Source organism: Myotis daubentonii, chromosome 3 (assembly GCF_963259705.1).
Source record: "Myotis daubentonii chromosome 3, mMyoDau2.1, whole genome shotgun sequence".
NCBI lineage: Eukaryota > Metazoa > Chordata > Mammalia > Chiroptera > Vespertilionidae > Myotis > Myotis daubentonii.
The window spans coordinates 31,231,939-31,251,070 of record NC_081842.1 but is presented as its reverse complement, the minus strand read 5'-3'; the positions used below and the strand labels follow the sequence as shown (position 1 = coordinate 31,251,070).

Here is a 19,132-nt window from a genome sequence, read left to right as displayed (position 1 = left end):
AAGAAACGCTTCATTTACAGAAGAAATAAAGGTAAAGAAGCAATTACTGCTTTTAAAAAGCAGCTGCTTTGTTCAAGAGTGGAAGGCTTATGCCTGTATTGAAAGACAACATATCACAAATAATGAAACCAATGAACAAATGAAAAGCACTTTTACCATAAAGCAGTACACTTTCAAAATGACATACAAATGGTTAAAAATTTCATTAGGTTGTCTATGTAACTTTTAAATATGAGGACTTTCAGAATTATGCCTCAACATTTGTAATTTAGCAAATGAAAACTATGCATTGTTTCTATCTCACTAGGAACTGCAATTAACAAAATGTATATAAAGTCTATAGCAAGTTGATTTTTAAAAATTAAAGTTAATAAGAAACAGTACACTGAAGGCACTCTCTTCATCAAGCGCATACTCTTCTAATTTTAAATGTGATGACCAGAACAGAAATTGTAACTGTGCCACAGTTGCAATGCCAAAAAATAAAACAAGATCAGGTATCACACATGCAGGGAATTCTGCCACAAAGCTAATATCCCTCATTTGTCAATTGTTCTGCCGGGGTCCAGTCCTAGCAGTCCAGAGGTTCCCAAAGGTGTGGACGGAGTCGGCGAAGAATGTAGGACACGGAGACAGCGTTCAGATGATCAGCATAGTCAGGTTCTCTCTTTATTGTCCTGTTACATCTGTATTTATACCATTTGATCCTATAAGCATGCCTCTATAGTCACATCATGGTATGTTTTGGGTCCTCCTTTGACCTTCTACAGTTCCTTGTTTCATGTCCATAGTTACTTATCTGACCTTTGCCAAAAACCCCATCTCCATCTAGTTCTGTTGATTTTAATACTATCCATTCTATTCCAAAGGTTAGGGCTAGTTATCTCCATTCCAAGGTCACTACTCTACTGTTCTGTTAAGCTACAAGGAAGTAACTAAAGGAGATTATCCTAGTAAAGATTATGTAGCTTAAGTGTGATAGTTCGTAGTTAAGGTGATTAACTGACCGCCTGGCACTTAATTAAGGGGTTTTACTGATTTATTCCCTTCTTAGTCCTGTTAATCCCTAACTCCAGGGAAAAATCCCCACCTGGGGAAACAACCTTTCTCGGGGAGGTGGCCCTGGTTAGAATACATAATACCAAGAAGGGGAGCAAACATATTAAGAACAGTATGCCAGGTCCCTTGAAACATATGCTGTGCAGATGTTTCTTCCCTGCAGCGACTGTGTCAAGCAGCAAGGATGGACCGGCTTCCGGCATTGTTCCAATAAAATAACATCTTAAAACACCAGTGATGTTGATGGTTTAGCTTACCTTCAGTGTACTGAATGTTGTACACAACCTGCTTTAAAAGAGGAGACCATCCCTGCAGGCAGGCTCAAGAAGGAACAGACCCCTTTCGGCAATGACTACACCAAGGGCATGCTGCTGTGGCCTGCACACACACACCTAGGAAAATGTAAATATAAACAGCATTTATTCTGGCCATTTTACCTGAAGACCAAAAATGAAGCCAAGTCTGCTAAAAATAAATCAACCACCCAGCATTACTACTTACTTGATAACAAGATGCTTTTGTCTTTTATGTGAACTGCAACCATATACATTAGCACTATAATTTTGTGCAGTCTTGGCAGTTAAAACAGTTCTACAGTGAAATTTCACATAAGACACAAAACAGATTAACTATCATTTCTAAAAGAAACATCACCCTTGGTGTTAATTCAAATATATCATGCTTCCTCAAATTTGATGGAGAGATATTTATAAGTTTACTTACATTAAAAAACTGCTGTGAAATTTCTTCAGTCTGTATTTAATTACTCAAACCATTGGCGCTTCTTCATCTCATTTAAATTTTTTCCTGGATAAAGACATGCTGCAGGGCCTGGTTGATGCTAATCCGTTCAGCTGGGTCCAACATTAGGATCTGGTCCAACAAGGCCTTTAGCGGGTGTACTTTTCTACGCTGGTCTTCAGGAAGTCGCTGGCATCCAATCAAGTCAGCCAACAGGTCCTTAGTTGGATTAATGGTGCTCATGACGGTAACTTTCTCCTTCTCTGTTACTTTATCAACTTCTATGTACATGAAATTGAGGTTTTGATCAAAATGCTGGTCTTTGAATACACCTTTCCGAATCATCTTATTTGGCATCTTTCCTTTGAGATCCATGGTGAGTTTCAACATATGGTTGTTAGTTTTGCCAGGAAATAAAATGTTTCCAGTATAGAGTTCATATAAGGTACAACCTACAGACCACATATCTATGCTATAGTCATAGCTTTTACCTATAATGATTTCAGGAGCACGATAAAATCGACTGACAAGATAAGGAGTTATGTCATTATCCGCAACATGTGAAGCCGACCCAAAATCACAGAGCTTTAAAATAGTTTTTGATTCGTTAACCAGGATATTGTCTGGCTTGATATCAGCATGTAGGATATTGCATCTTTTAAGGAGTTTCAATGCCAAGAACAACTGCTGACTATAGGACCTTACAGCTGTAATATGAAGACCAACTTCCTTACCATATTTTTTTAACACCTCTCGTAAATTCATGCTGAGAGGCTCAAATACGAGACAGAGATGCTGTTTGTGATAAAAGTGTCTGAAGAGCTGCAAACAATGAAATTTGTCATCAGGATCAGCATCATTAAGTTTTTTTCAAGAATTCGAGTTCTTTTAAACCAGTTTTCTGCATGAGTTCATTGTTTCTGATGATCTTTACAGCCACTTCTTGGTTGGCTCTTGCAATATCTCTGGCTCGTACGACATTACTGAATACACCTCGACCAGTGTAGCCATACACATTATAGCGCTCATCTAACACTTCACCTATGTTCACACGATAATAGCCTTCTGCATCAGTCCAGTTATCCCTGAGGTTAGGATTCTCTTTAAAGTCTTTTCCAATGCCAGCAGCTTGAAGACGAGCACTATCAAAATATGCAGCAAACATATCATCAGATTCTGTAAACATACCAAGTGCCAACAGCTTTTTCTGAGCTGACCCATTATTTGGTTCAACTGTCATTAGATTATGCTTGGCTTTTACTGAGGCCTCAAATGTGTCAACATTTTCCCGTTCATACTCTTTAACATCAGCAGCTACCCTTTCCAAAATGTCATCTGGAGAAGGTGACCGTGTACGAGTACTACTCTGGGGGCTGCTGGGTTCAGATGGCACAGACCTATTGCTATTGTCAGCAAGATATTTATATTTCTGAACAATTGCTTGCCTTTGTATTCTTCTCTGCTCTATTAGGGCCTCTTCTTCTTCTTCTACATCAAAGTCTTCGAGGTTATCTTCAGATGTAGACTCTTGCTCAACTTTCATTCCTTCAGAAAGACTTCCTTTAAATTTATCCTCCTTTACTTTGCTTCTGCTCCTACTTCTACGACCACCATCTGAAGGTGATCGAGACTGCCTTCTCAAACGTGATCTGCTTCTCCGACCTCTGTCCCTTCTCCGAGGGGACCTGCTTCTTCCTCTGGGAGACCTGCTCCGCCTGAGTGGGGAGCGAGACCTCCTTCTAATGGGAGATCTACTTGCTCTTCTTCGGGTTGGAGACCACTTACTTATCGGGGTGGCATCTTTTGGTCTCTCGCGTCTCCTGAGGATATTGTCACGCGGTCGTGTTCTTGGGGAAGACAGTCGTCTCCTTTCTGGTTCTCTTAGTTTTCTTTCCAAGGATCGGCTCTCAGCTCTTCTACTGGGAGACGGATTTTGAGAAGGTGACTTGCTCTGCTTAGACCTTCTATCATTTAAAAGTGGAGATCTACTTCTTCTGGATTTATCCCATTGTTTTGGAGAGAAACTTCTTCTTTTAGGACTACGACCAGGTCTTCTACTGGGTGATCTAGCATCTTTAGAGGGAGATTTAATTGGCTTCTTTTCTTTATCAGTTTCAGACCGTTTTGACTTTCTCTCTTTGGACCGTGACCTTCTGTCTTTGGATTTACCTCTTAAGTCAACTGGCGATCTGGATTTTTTGCCTCGATCACGACTTCTTTCATTTATAACTGGGGATTTTTTTCTATCTTTTGACTTACTTTCATCTTGAATCTTAACCTTGTCATCAGGAGGACATCTGGCCTTCCCAATTTTCTCTTGAGATCGCCTTCTAAGGGTAGGAGATTTTGATTTTCTTGCTTGATCTTGAGACTTACTTCTTTTGGATGGACTTTTAGACTTTTTCCTCTCCTTTGATTTGCTCCTAGTTGTCTTCTCTTTAACACCTCCCTTACTTTTCTTTTTATCAGACCTATGTCTAGTCTGTTCTTTGGATCTGCTTTTACTTCGCCTTTTTGTACTATTTTTATTGTCCATAAGTTCAAGTTTCCCCTTGGTAGTGGAAGATCTAGTACTAGACCTATTTCCATTTCTTGCCTTTTCATGAATTTCCCCCTCTTCTTCAGAGCCAGATTCATAACCTTGTAATATGAGCCCCATCCCTGACCAGACGTTTCCTTCCATGAACTCATTATCAAGTTCAGCTTTAATCAAGGCTCTCTGTTTTTCCAAGTCTTCCAACATCGCTAAATCATCAAGTTTAGTTCTTTTTGCCGGAGGCAAACCTTCTTTGTGAGAAGCATCTACAACCTCTTTTCTTTTGCGTTTCTTATGTTTACGTTTTTTATCCTTGTCTTCTTCTAAGGAATGTTTATGTTTCTTATGTTTACTTTTGTGTTTATGGTTCTTTTTCTTGTGACGACTGTGCTGATTTTGAGATTGGTCTTCTGATACTTCTCCATTTTCTTCGTGTACACTCTTTCCAGAATTATCAGCATCTTCCATCTCCGACTGTTCCTGCAGATGGGGAGGCTTGGTGGAGGCGGCCATCTGGAACTGCCTGACTCCTCGGAGGCGGAGGCGGGAGTGGGGTGGGGTGGGGCGGGGGGGGGGGGGCGGTGGAGGCGAGTGTCAGGGGAGGAAGAGGGAGCAGAGCCGGCGCGCGTGCTAAGCGCGCAGAGCACTGTGGAGCTCTGAGTCCGCGCTAAGAATCCAGATATGTAAGTGCATGGGGAAAGGGCGGGCTAGTGAGCTTGATGATCCAACTTCCCCAGACCTGATGACCCAACTTCCCCGGAGGGGGTGGGGTGCGAGGAGCGGCGGGCGGCTCCTGCTGAGGGTTCGAGGTCGAGTGACAGGCATGCGCTCTCTTGTCTTTCTTTTTTTAAAAAGAAAACAAACAAATATATTTTTATTGATTTCAGAGAGGAAGGGAGAGGGAGAGAGAGAGAAACATCAATGATGAGAGAGAAGCGTTGATCGCCTGCCTCCCGCACGACCCCTACTGGGGATTGAGCTCCCAGCTCAGACCGGGAATGGAATTGTGACCCCCTGGTTCATAGATCAACACTCAACCACGGAGCCAGCGGGGCCGCTGAGTCATTTTCTATCCACTGACTCCCATCCTGCTCCTTGGCTATAAATGGTCACTTTCCTTTGTTATATTGGAGCCGTGCCCCATCCTCTCCCTTATTCAAAAGCCCCATTATTGTAGTCCCCCTCCATAGTCTTCCTCACTGCTCTTTAACAAATGTTGTGAATAATGCTTTCTTTACTACTACCCACCCAGCCTTCTCGGTTGTAAATTTATTCTTGGAGAACCAAGATGGCGGCATAGGTTGACGCCGGAGTTTGCTGCCTTGAACAACTACTTCAGGAGTGAAGCTGAGAGACAGAATGGACATCACCCAGAACCACAGGAACACTGGCTGAGTGGAAGTCCTACAACTAGGAGGAAAGAGAAACGCATACGGACACTCAGAGGAGTCGCAGTACTGAAGTCAAATTCTGAGGTGCGGAGTGCGAGGAGCGGGCTGGCAGCGGAGGGCACGGTTGGCGTTTTCAATCGGGAGGGAGTCCCAGACTCTGAGCTCCAGATAGGGGCGAGTCTTTAGGGACCCAGACTCAAACGGGAGAAGCGGGACTGTCTGGCTTTGGTCAGAGCCAGTGCAGCTTTCTCTCCGAGGTTTGCAGCGGTTGCTGGGACTCAGAGAGGCAGAGCCCCTGGGGACAGGGCTGAGAGCAGCCATAACTGCTCTCTCCGGCCAGCCCTGTTGATCCTGTGAGACCCACCCGCGCCGCCCAAGCCCTGCACAAAGGCATTTGCCGGATAGCCTCAAGTAAAGGCTAGATTAGCACCTCCCTAGAGGACAGAAGTTCTCTCACTGCAGACACAGCTAATTTTCACAGCCACTTGGCCTGGAGGTCAAACCCTCCCTGGTATTAGCTACAACAATCAAGGCTTAACTACAAGACTGCGCACAAAGACCACTAGGGGGTGCACCAAGAAAGCATAACAAAATGCGGAGACAAAGAAACAGGACAAAATTGTCAATGGAAGATATAGAGTTCAGAACCACACTTTTAAGGTCTCTCAAGAACTGTTTAGAAGCCGCCGATAAACTTAATGAGATCTACAAGAAAGCTAATGAGACCCTCGATGTTATGTTGGGGAACCAACTAGAAATTAAGCATACACGGACTGAAATAACGAATATTATACAGACTCCCGACAGCAGACCAGAGGAGCGCAAGAATCAAGTCAATGATTTGAAATGTGAGGAAGCAAAAAACACCCAACCTGAGGGGCGGAATGAAAAACGAATCCAAAAATGGGAGGATACAACTAGGAGGAAAGAGAAACGCATACGGACACTCAGAGGAGGCGCAGTGCTGAAGTCAAATTCTGAGGTGCGGAGTGCGAGGAGCGGGCTGGCGGTGGAGGGCGCGGTTGGCGTTTTCAATCGGGAGGGAGTCCCAGACTCTGAGCTCCAGATAGGGGCGAGTCTTTAGGGACCCAGACTCAAACGGGAGAAGCGGGACTGTCTGGCTTTGGTCAGAGCCAGTGCAGCTTTCTCTCCGAGCTTTGCAGCGGGTGCTGGGACTCAGAGAGGCAGAGCCCCTGGGGACAGGGCTGAGAGCCGCCATAACTCCTCTCTCCGGCCCACCCTGTTGATCCTGTGCGACCCGCCCTGCCCAAGCCCTGCCCAGAGGCATTTGCCAGATAGCCTCAGGCAAAGGCTAGATTAGCACCTCCCTAGAGGACAGAAGTTCTCTCACTGCTGACACAGCTGATTCTCATAGCCACTTGGCCTGGAGGTCAAACCCTCCCTGGAATTAGCTACAACAATCAAGATTTATCTATAAGACTGTGAACAAAGACCACTAGGGGGTGCACCAAGGAAGCATAACAAAATGCAGAGACAAAGAAACAGGACAAAATTGTCAATGGAAGAAATAGAGTTCAGAACCACACTTTTAAGGTCTCTCAAGAACTGTTTAGAAGCTGCCGATAAACTTAATGAGATCTACACGAAAACTAATAAGACCCTCGATCTTATATTGGGGAACCAACTAGAAATTAAGCATACACGGACTGAAATAACGAATATTATACAGACGCCCGACAGCAGACCAGAGGAGCGCAAGAATCAAGTCAATGATTTGAAATGCGAGGAAGCAAAAAACATCCAACCGGAAAAGCAAAATGAAAAAAGAATCCAAAAATGCGAGGATAGTGTAAGGAGCCTCTGGGACAGCTTCAAGCGTACCAACATCAGAATTATAGGGGTGCCAGAAGATGAGAGAGAGCAAGATATTGAAAACCTATTTGAAGAAATAATGACAGAAAACTTCCCCCACCTGGTGAAAGAAATGGACTTACAGGTCCAAGAAGCGCGGAGAACCCCAAACAAAAGGAATCCAAAGAGGACCACACCAAGACACATCATAATTAAAATGCCAAGAGCAAAAGATAAAGAGAGAATCTTAAAAACAGCAAGAGAAAGAAACTCAGTTACCTACAAGGGAATACCCATACGACTGTCAGCTGATTTCTCAACAGAAACTTTGCAGGCCAGAAGGGAGTGGCAAGAAATATTCAAAGTGATGAATACCAAGAACCTACAACCAAGATTACTTTATCCAGCAAAGCTATCATTCAGAATTGAAGGTCAGATAAAGAGCTTCACAGATAAGGAAAAGCTAAAGGAGTTCATCACCACCAAACCAGGATTATATGAAATGCTGAAAGGTATCCTTTAAGAAGAGGAAGAGGAAGAAAAAGGTAAAGATACAAATTATTAACAACAAATATGCATCTATCAACAAGTGAATCTAAGAATCAAGTGAATAAATAATCTGATGAACTGTTGATTATAATAGAATCAGGGACATAGAAAGGGAATGGACTGACTATTCTTGGGGGGGAAAGGGGTGTGGGAGATGTGGGAAGAGACTGGACAAAAATCGTGCACCTATGGATGAGGACAGTGGGTGGGGAGTGAGGGTGGAGGGTGGGGCGGGAACTGGGAGGAGGGGAGTTATGGGGGGGGGAAAAAAAAGGGAACAAATGTAATAATCTGAACAATAAAGATTTAATTTAAAAAAAAAAAACAAAAAAAAACAAAAATGGGAGGATAGTGTAAGGAGCCTCTGGGACAGCTTCAAGCGTACCAACATCAGAATTATAGGGGTGCCAGAAGATGAGAGAGACCAAGATATTGAAAACCTATTTGAAGAAATAATGACAGAAAACTTCCCCCACCTGGTGAAAGAAATGGACTTACAGGTCCAAGAAGCGCGGAGAACCCCAAACAAAAGGAATCCAAAGAGGACCACACCAAGACACATCATAATTAAAATGCCAAGAGCAAAAGACAAAGAGAGAATCTTAAAAGCAGCAAGAGAAAGAAACTCAGTTACCTACAAGGGAATACCCATACGACTGTCAGCTGATTTCTCAACAGAAACTTTGCAGGCCAGAAGGGAGTGGCAAGAAATATTCAAAGTGATGAATACCAAGAACCTACAACCAAGATTACTTTATCCAGCAAAGCTATCATTCAGAATTGAAGGTCAGATAAAGAGCTTCACAGATAAGGAAAAGCTAAAGGAGTTCATCACCACCAAACCAGGATTATATGAAATGCTGAAAGGTATCCTTTAAGAAGAGGAAGAGGAAGAAAAAGGTAAAGATACAAATTATGAACAACAAATATGTATATATCAACAAGTGAATCTAAGAATCAAGTGAATAAATAATCTGATGAACTGTTGATTATAATAGAATCAGGGACATATACAGGGAATGGACTGACTATTCTTGGGGGGGAAAGGGGTGTGGGAGATGCGGGAAGAGACTGGACAAAAATAGTGCACCTATGGATGAGGACAGTAGGTGGGGAGTGAGGGCGGAGGGTGGGGCGGGAACTGGGAGGAGGGGAGTTATGGGGGGGGGGGGAAGAGGAACAAATGTAATAATCTGAACAATAAAGATTTAATTAAAAAAAATTTATTCTTGTGTGCCATGAAGGAGGTAGACTCAAAGACTCCGAGGTCCTTCCCACTTTAAAGTACTAGGGATATGGCAAAACGAGTACGTTTTGTGCCACGGAGTCACTCAGACACTGCCGGGCATGGCATTTTGCTAACTGACTAATAAAAGTAGAAGTCAACCCACTGGAGATAAAATAGTTCCCCTTCTCGGATTAACTGAAGGGCACCGTGGTGGGAGCAGCTGTTGGCTTTGTTTTTTGCAGACTCGTAGGGGGCCTTTTATGCACCTCTGATCTGATGTTGTGGGTACAAAGTTTCTACTTTGAGGTAGGATCGTAGCACCGCAGCCTCTGCCTGATGCCAGGAAAATCTAGCAGAATATAAAATGTGGAAAAACATTCCTCATCAGTATGCAAGCCTTTTGAATTAATAGCACCTGAATTATGCATTGTGCTCATAAATGTATAACTGGAAATGCTCTGGGCTTTCTCCTCTCTTCTGGAAAGAGAATTTCCTCAGGTAAACCTGGTTTGTGAGCAAGACCTTCACCCATAGGTTTTGATTACCACCACCCAGCCTTTGTCACTAGAAACTATTTAAGTTTGGGTCTTCCAAAAGGCAGACCATATTTAAATCTATTTGAAAGTATTCTCACTTTGAAGTGTGTTTCTCTGAAGACTTGGAAGCCAGAACACACAGAGGGAGCTGACCGGGAAATGGTGAGACCAGCAGCAATTAGTCGAGGAGGAATTCACCTGTGAACTCCGTGTCTCAGGCCAATCATCCGCCTTCCTGGGTTTGTTTCCGGCAGCATCATTTGGATAGAAAATGACAATGCCTATTCTGCATCATTCCTGAAATGCACAGGAAACAGCAAGCAGTGAGGGAGATTCAGAGTTGCATGTTGGCCATATGGTTCAATGATCTACAGTTTCCCTTTCCTTCTTCTTTTTCTAGGATGACTGTTTCAGCCATGTGCTTTATGGATTCCAGCAGGGTTCCTCTGGACAGGCAGAATTGTTCCCTTGAATTGGAAAGCTGTAAGTCTTACTTCCTGTCACAGTACACGCCCACGACCTGAGCACACCGTCGCAAACTTGAATGGAAATAGGCATGCTCTTAAGGGTTTAATAAATGTATTTATTCAAAATATGTAGTTGCTTTCTTTTTCCTTTACAAGGATGATGGCAAATTGTCACTTGAAAAGATCCAGGGGAAAAAAAAGTTATGCTTTCATAATAATATATTTTTCGGTTTCCACAATGGTTATAAAGAAACAGCTCCCTATATAGGGGCATTCTTGTGAATGTTATTTGCCAGAAGCTGGTCCATCCTTGCTGCTTGACATAGTCACTGCAGGGAAGAAACATCTGCACAGCATATGTTTCAAGGGACCTGGCGTAAATGGCATGCTGTTCTTAAAATGTTTGCTCCCCTTCTTAGCGCTATGTGTTTTAACCAAGGTCACCTCTCCAAGAAAGGTTGTTTCCCCAGGTGGGGATTTTCCCCTGGAGTTAGGGAGGGAATAAAACCCCTTAACTAAGTGCCAGGCGGGTAATAATTAATCACTTTAACTACGACCAATCACGCTTAAACTACATAATCTTTACTTAAGATAATCTCCTTCAGTTACTTCCTTGTAGCTTAATAGAACAATAGAGTAACACTTGGAATGGAGATAAGAAACGCCCTAACCTTTGGAATAGAATGGATAGGATTAAAATCAACTGGTATATAACACCAGAACTTGGCTGGAGATCCTGGCTAGAGATACTGTCTAGGCTGCTGATCAACTGAACGCTGTCTCCGTGTCATTCCTTCTTCACCGACTCCGTCCACACCTTTGGGGACCCCTGGACCTGCTGGGGTTGGACCTCAACACCCAAGTACCCATCAGTAGACCCTGAACCACACGGAACGTGGAGGGGAAATACATCAACAACAATAGGGGAAGTTTTCCGTCTTTGGATAAGGATTGCTGCACTGGACAACTTCAGAATATTACTCAAAATGTCATCGAAGAGGAGTAAGAATCCCCATGGACTGAAGCAGATTGGCCTTGACCAGATCTGGGATGACCTCAGAGCCGGAATCCAGCAGGTGTACACCAGACAGAGTATGGCAAAATCCAGATACATGGAGCTCTACACTCATGTTTATAGCTATTGCATGAATGTTCACCAGTCAAACCAAACGGGAGGGGCTGGCGTCCCTCCTTCTAAATCGAAAAAGGGGCAAGTGCAATTTGTTGGCTTGGAATTATACAAACGACTTAAAGAATTTTTGAAGAATTACTTGACAAATATTCTTAAGGATGGAGAAGACTTGATGGATGAGAGTGTACTGAAGTTCTACACTCAGCAGTGGGAAGATTACCGGTTTTCCAGCAAAGTTCTGAATGGAATTTGTGCCTACCTCAATAGATATTGGGTTCGCCGTGAATGTGATGAAGGACGAAGAGGAATATATGAAATCTATTCTCTCACATTGGTGACATGGAGAGATTGTCTATTAAGGCCCTTGAACAAACAGGTAACCAATGCTGTTTTAAAACTGATTGAAAAGGAAAGAAATGGTGAAACCATCGATACAAGACTGATTAGTGGAGTTGTACAGTCTTATGTGGAATTGGGGCTGAATGAAGATGATGCATTTGCGAAGGGTCCTACATTAACAGTGTATAAAGAATTCTTTGAGTCTCAGTTCTTGGCTGATACAGAGAAATTTTATGACAGAGAGAGTACTGAATTCTTGCAGCAGAGCCCAGTTACTGAATACATGAAAAAGGCGGAGGCCCGTCTGCTCGAGGAGCAACGGAGAGTGCAGGTCTACCTCCATGGAAGCACTCAGGAGGAGTTAGCGAGGAAGTGCGAGCAGGTGCTTATCGAGAAGCACCTGGAGATTTTTCACACAGAGTTTCAGAACTTGCTGGATGCTGATAAAAACGAAGATTTGGGTCGCATGTATAATCTTGTATCTCGAATCCAGGATGGCCTAGGAGAACTGAAAAAACTTTTGGAGACACATATTCATAATCAGGGTCTTGCAGCAATTGAAAAGTGTGGAGAAGCTGCTTTAAATGATCCCAAAATGTACGTGCAGACAGTGCTGGATGTTCATAAAAAGTACAACGCCCTGGTCATGTCAGCATTCAATAACAACACGGGCTTCGTGGCCGCCCTGGACAAGGCTTGTGGGCGCTTCATAAACAACAATGCTGTCACCAAGATGGCTCAGTCGTCCAGTAAGTCCCCCGAATTGCTGGCTCGATACTGTGACTCCTTGTTGAAGAAGAGTTCCAAGAACCCAGAAGAAGCAAAACTAGAAGATGCACTCAATCAAGTGATGGTTGTCTTCAAGTACATAGAGGACAAGGATGTGTTCCAGAAGTTCTATGCGAAGATGCTGGCCAAAAGACTCGTGCACCAGAGCAGTGCGAGTGATGATGCCGAAGCAAGCATGATCTCCAAACTAAAGCAAGACTGTGGGTTTGAGTACACCTCTAAACTTCAGCGGATGTTTCAGGACATTGGCGTGAGCAAAGATTTAAACGAACAGTTCAAAGAGCACCTGACAAATTCAGAGCCACTGGACTTGGACTTCAGTCTCCAGGTGCTGAGCTCCGTCTCGTGGCCCTTCCAGCAGTCCTGCACGTTCACCTTGCCGTCAGAGCTGGAGCGTAGCTACCAGCGATTCACTGCTTTCTACGCTAGTCGTCATAGCGGCAGGAAGCTGATGTGGTTGTACCAACTCTCCAAAGGAGAGCTGGTCACAAACTGCTTCAAGAACAGACACACTTTGCAGGCATCTACACTCCAGATGGCAATCCTGCTTCAATACAACACAGAAGATGCTTACACGGTGCAGCAGCTGACGGACAGCACTCAAATCAAAATGTCCATTTTGGCACAAGTCCTACAGATTTTATTGAAGTTGAAGTTATTGGTCTTGGAAGATGAAAATGCAAATGTTGATGAGGTGGAATTGAAGCCAGATACCTTAATAAAATTATATCTTGGTTATAAAAATAAGAAATTAAGGGTTAACATCAATGTGCCAATGAAAACCGAACAGAAGCAGGAACAAGAAACTACACACAAAAATATTGAAGGGGACCGGAAACTGCTGATCCAGGCGGCGCTTGTGAGGATCATGAAGATGCGGAAGGTGCTGAAGCACCAGCAGCTGCTTGGGGAGGTGCTCACTCAGCTGTCCTCACGGTTCAAGCCACGGGTCCCGGTCATCAAGAAATGCATTGATATTCTGATCGAGAAAGAATATTTGGAGCGAGTTGATGGTGAAAAGGACACCTACAGTTACTTGGCTTAACCCCTGTAGAGGGTCTGACTGTGCCACCGCGGCCAATGTTCCTGGTGGGCAGGATGACGACCAGTTCCTAGCAGCTACCTGCACCACTGGCCTCCCTTTTTAAGCTGAGACCAAGACTCCCAGCAGCCGGTCTCAGATGTACATCAGAACTGCTCAGGATCGATACATTTCAAGTCTGTAAATATGGACACCGGCGCCATTTAACCTAATTTAAGAACAGAGGGGAATGAACCGTCATGCTGAGGGCTGCATGCTACTGCATCTAGATCAATACATCGGCTACGTGCTAACAGCTGCCTCCGTCTCGGCAGCACTGAGTGTCGGCCACACTTTGAGAGGAGTCTGAATGGACCCGCATGTAATCTGCTCTGAAAACCATTTGTATAGTGTGTTTCATTTTTTAATGTGTGAAATAAAGAAAATTAAAGGATTTCTGTAAAAAAATAAATAAATAAAATCAACTGGTATAGACCTAGCCGGTTTGGCTCAGTGGATAGAGCATCAGCCTGCAGACTGAAGGGTCCCAGGTTCGATTCCAGTCAAGGGCATATACCTTGGTTGTGGGTATATCCCCAGTAGGGGGTGTGCAGGAGGCAGCTGATTGATGTTTCTCTCCCATCAATGTTTCTAACTCTCTCTCCCTCTCCCTTCCTCTCTGTAAAAAATCAATAAAACATTTTTTTAAAAAAAATCAGCTGGTATAAATACAGTTAACATGACAATAAGCACAGAACTTGGCTGGAGATCCTGGCTAGAGAACCTGGCTAGGTTGCTGATCAACTGAACGCCGTCTCCCTGTCATTCCTTCTTCGCCAACTCCGTCCACACCATTGGGAACCCCTGGACCTGCTGGGGTTGGACCCCAACAGTTAGTAATGGAAACTGACAAAAGACAAAGACTTTCCGAATTTGGAAAACTCTGTGCCCTCTCACAGTCTGGGACCCCTCGGGAGATAACGACCTGCTGGCTTAGGCCCGCTCCTGGGTGGCAGAGGGCAGGCCCAATCCTTAGTTGCAGCCCCTGGTCGGGCTCAGAGCAGGGCCGATTGGGGAGTTGGGGCACCATCCCGTCATGCACAGAGCAGGGCGGATCAGGAGGTTGTGGTGCCACCCCTGTCACGCACAGAGCTTGGCCAATTAGGGGGTTGGGGCACTGCCTGCTGTCACTCACAGAGCAGGGCCCATCAGGGGGGTTGGGGCTCCGTACCCTGTCACACACAGAGCAGGGCCGATCAGGGTGTTGGGGACCTCCCCCCTATCAGGCATAGAGCAGGGCCAATCAGGGGGTTGGGGTACCTTCCGCTCTCACGAACAGAGCAGGGTGGATAGCGAGGTTGTGGCCCCGCCCCCTGTCACAGGCAGAGCTGCAGGGTGATCAGGGGGTTTGGGCTGTGCCCCTGGTCACGCTGCTCCAGGGGCCAGGAGGCCTCGAGGCTCCGCTGATCCCGGTGCTGGGAGGCCTTGCTGCTCTGCTGATCCCGGTGCCGGGAGGCATATTACCCTTTTACTATATAGGATAGAGGCCTGGTGCATGGGTGGGAGCTGGCTGGTTTGCCCTGAAGGGTGTCCTGGTTCAGGGTGGGGGTTCCACTTGGGTGCCTGGCCAGCCTGGATGAGGGGATGATGGCTGTTTGCAGCTGGTCACACCCCCTTCAGGGTTGGTGTAGAGGGCTGCCTGGGAGGCACCTAGGCATTTTCTTATAATTATTGTCAGCTGAACTCAGAGCATAGGCAGAGCCACGCCCTGGGAACATGCTTCCCCAATAAGGCTGGACATGTTAATCAGGCAGGGGCAGAACTAGTTATGTAAATCTAGGCCTTTAAAATAAACCTGCTGTGTGGCTCAGGCTGCCTTTGCCACCTCTCCATCAGAGAGGATGGCACCCACCTGGCCCCAGCTTAAAATCCATTTCTGCGTCTTGGTCTTTCTTTAATTTCTTAATCCCCAGCTCCTCCACTCAGCAAATGGACTGTTTCCATGCGGGACATGGAAAAGAGAGAAACAGCCCCCCACAGGTGGGGGTCCCCACTGGGGTGCCTGGCCACCCTGGATGAGGGGATGATGCCTGTTTCCAGCTGGTCACACCCCCTTCAGGGTGGGGGTCCCCACTTGGGGTGCCTGGCCAGTCTGGGTGAGGGGCTGAGGGCCATTTTCAGGCTGGCAGTGACTGAAGCTCCCAACCTCTTCTTTCTTTCTTTCTTTCTTTCTTTCTTTCTTTCTTTCTTTCTTTCTTTCTTTCTTTCTTTCTTTCTTTTTTTATTCTGGGATTTATTTACCTTCTATGGCAGTCACTGGAACTGAGAGCCAGCTTTAGCTCTGAGGCTCGGCTCCAGCTCTGAGACCTCGGCTGCTGAAAGCAGGTCTGGGTTTGTTTGGCTTCTATAATTGAAACACTGTTGCAGCTGCCGGCCGACTGAAAGCAAGTTTCTGGAGCTTGTTTAGATTCTATAATTGCAACATTGTTTCTTAGAGTGCAAGCTCAGAGGCCAGCAGTGGAAGGCGGGGAACCTTGGCTTCCTCCATCACTGGAGCAAGCAAGCCTCCTGTTCGCTTCAGCTGCCTGGCTGCTGGCCACCATCTTGGTTGGCAGTTAATTTGCATATCGCCCTGATTAGCCAATGGGAAGGGTAGTGAAGTTATGGTTAATTACCATGTTTCTCTATTATTAGATAGGACTAGAGGCCTGGTGCATGAAATTTATGCACAGGCACATTTCCTAGGCCTGACCTGAGACGGAAGCATGAGCGTCTGGTGAGGAAAGGCAGATTCCAGCTGACCTCTGCGCCCTGGGCTGCATCTGGGGCCCTGCGTGCCCCCCTCTGCCTGAGTCACGGCACCCGAGTCCCCACGAGAAGATGTGGTGTGCGTGGCTAGACGCTGCGGGTTGGGGCACAGTGTGGGCCTCCGGGCTGCCCAGCAGCTTTGCACAGAAGCCAGAGGGGCAGCACTCTCTCCCAGCCAGCCTCACAGACCGGCTCTTGCACAAATCCATGGGGAGCCCAACTGGCCCGGAAGAGGCTGTGTGGGAGTGGGGCAGGCTCCTCATGGGCACCTGGTACCTGAGTGCGGGGGCTTTCCCGGCACGTGAGCCTGGTGTTCCAGGGGAAGGTTCCAGGAGGAGTGAGAATGAGCTCTGTGGACACCACACATTCTCACTGCACCTCTGTTCTGTCACCTCTGCCCCCAGGTAGCCACCGGGAGGTCGCAGCCCCCTGCCTGGGTGCCATGGGAGGGTTGGTCGCCACCACTCACCCCCAGTTCCCTGTCCCAGCCCAGGGCCCAACCTGGATCTGGTGATCAGAGCCTGCCAGCCACCGGTCGCCTTCTGCAGGGCAATTGGCCCCCGCTTGCACCCGCCTTAGCCTGGCACCATCTGCTTGCCTGCTCCACCATCCTGTCACAGCCCCACTCTCATCGGGGTTTGTCGGGGCCGGCAGCGCCTCCACTGTTCCCTATTGCCAGCGCTGTGTCACCGACGCCTGCCATATTTCACGCTGCCCCCTGGTGGTCATCACACATTATAGCGCGTGGTCAAACTCCCAATAGAGGGGGAAATTTGCATATTAGGCTTTTATCATATAGGATAAAACTAAAGAGGTCTAGAGACCGGGGTCAGGTCAGTGGACTGTGAAGCACTGCTGTGATGTCACTCGGTGCACACAGCCATGGTGGCATTCTAAGTCATCATGTGGGCATAAGAAAAACCTCCACACTATGGTAGCCATGAGGGCCTAATTTTTGGAGATTTTTTATATTTGTAGCTGTGGGTATTGGCAACCATGTTTTGGTGCCTAACATATACATGGCATTGGGCCAGGCACTGAGGACACAGAGACCTCATAAGAGCTTATTCTAAGAATATTATATTCTTGTTTCAGATGCCTACAATGAAGGGGATCTCATGCTTTACCGGAGAAGTGGAAACAGGTGCTTAAATACTGATGAGCATATTTCCCTTTCTTGTTCTTCACTGAGGAGTTCAGTGCATCCAGTGGATTTGCCTTCTACAGCAGCACAGGTAAAGTCTTTTATGTGGACAATTCATAAACACTAGTGAGTTACAGTGCACCCACTGTCCACAGAGCAACATGTGAAGAGACCTGAATCCAAACAAGGGTCCCATTTGGCCAATAATATCTTTTTACAGGTGGCCAGCTCCACCTCTGGTACATCATACCTTTCTTCATGTAGCCACTTCTAACAGAAGCCTTGCTTCCATTCTTGGCCCCTGCAGAATGCTCTCAATGCAGCAGAGTGATCTTTTGAAAACATAAAGCTCACAATTCTTGCCCTAGCTGGTTTGGCTCAGTGGATAGCGCATCGGCCTGCTGACTGAAGGGTCCTGAGTTCAATTCCAGTCAAGAGCACATGCCTGGGTTGTGGGCTTGATCCCCAGTAGGGGGAGTGCAGGAGGCAGCCTATCAATGATTCTCTCTCATCATTGATGTTTCTATCTCTCTCTCCCTCTCTCTTCCTCTCTGAAATCAATAAAAATATATTTAGAAAAGAAATCACAATTCTTTCCTAGCTCAAAACCACCCTGTGCTTTTCCATCACACATCAAAATTCAGGCTTCTCAGCAGGACCAGCTGTCTCTGACCTTGCCCACTACCCCTAACCCTTCACCACATCCTACTCTCCCCATACTGGCCTTCTTGGACAGAGGTTATCAAGTTGTTATCTAAAAACCTGCCTCATTAAGAGAGAAACAAAAATTTACATCACAGAGGAGCTCAAGGACTTTCTGGGATCAACAGCTATTCAGTTATTTAGGTCCTGAAGAAGTGCTCTGCTTTACTCCAGTACTAGTTTCCCGGTGCATGAAATTTGTGAAGGACTTGTATGCATGCATATAAGCATAACCAATGGACATAAGACACTGGGGGATAGGGGAGGCCAGGGGATTGTCAAGGGCGGGGGGGAAAAAAGGAGACACATGTAATACTTATTGTAATACTTTAAGCAATAAAAAAAGAAAAGAAAAAGAAATGATGGAAAAACCAAGGCACATTTAGTCCTAAAGGAAGAAAATTTGAGGGGACCTGACGGTTGTCCAACACTGCAGGGCTAACACAAGGAAGGAGCTGGAGTTTCAGGCCGGCCAAGACAGGCAATGGAGGAATCCCCAGGAGGTAGATCAGGGTCTCAAAGGAAGGGCATCCTTCTGCTGAGAGCTGCTTCACCCTCTTGGGGCGACCTGTAAGGGCGCTGCAGGCAGACCCGGGCTGCTCACCATGGAGAAGCTGTGAAAGGGAGCCTTCGCTGATCATTGATCTGGAGGTTGAATCCTCAAGGAGACCTCCAGGTCCCTTGTAACTCTGAGATTTTACACCACTCATCTCATCTCTATAATCCATTTCAACTTTGGACTAAAAAGAAAAGCATGTACTATTAGCCTTGGGTGTCTCCCCTACCTTTTCTTTCTCCTATTTTTTTTTATAAAATATATTTTATTGATTGTTTTACAGACAGGAAGGGAGAGGGATAGAGAGTTAGAAACATTGATA

The 19,132-nt window shown here is 45.8% G+C and overlaps 2 protein-coding genes across 2 annotated transcripts; one reads left to right on the top strand and one right to left on the bottom strand.

The window, feature by feature from the left end:
* Positions 1 to 1,566: 1,566 nt before the first annotated feature.
* LOC132229575 (serine/threonine-protein kinase PRP4 homolog) lies at positions 1,567 to 10,410 on the bottom strand. Its single transcript, XM_059686148.1, is given in 3 exon segments — positions 1,567 to 2,670; positions 2,672 to 4,866; positions 10,347 to 10,410. Coding segments are annotated over 3 exon segments (3,075 nt in total). The 3' UTR covers positions 1,567 to 1,854.
* Positions 10,411 to 11,211: 801 nt separating this feature from the next.
* LOC132230090 (cullin-1-like) lies at positions 11,212 to 14,114 on the top strand. Its single transcript, XM_059686995.1, has one exon. It carries the CDS (start codon positions 11,306 to 11,308, stop codon positions 13,622 to 13,624), a length of 2,319 nt encoding a protein of 772 aa, XP_059542978.1. The 5' UTR covers positions 11,212 to 11,305; the 3' UTR covers positions 13,625 to 14,114.
* The last annotated feature ends 5,018 nt before the right edge of the window (positions 14,115 to 19,132 follow it).

Coding starts and splice junctions, on each gene's coding strand:
- LOC132230090 (XM_059686995.1), top strand. CDS start 11,306: ATGTCATCGAAGAGGAGTAAGAATCCCCATGGACTGAAGCAGATTGGC.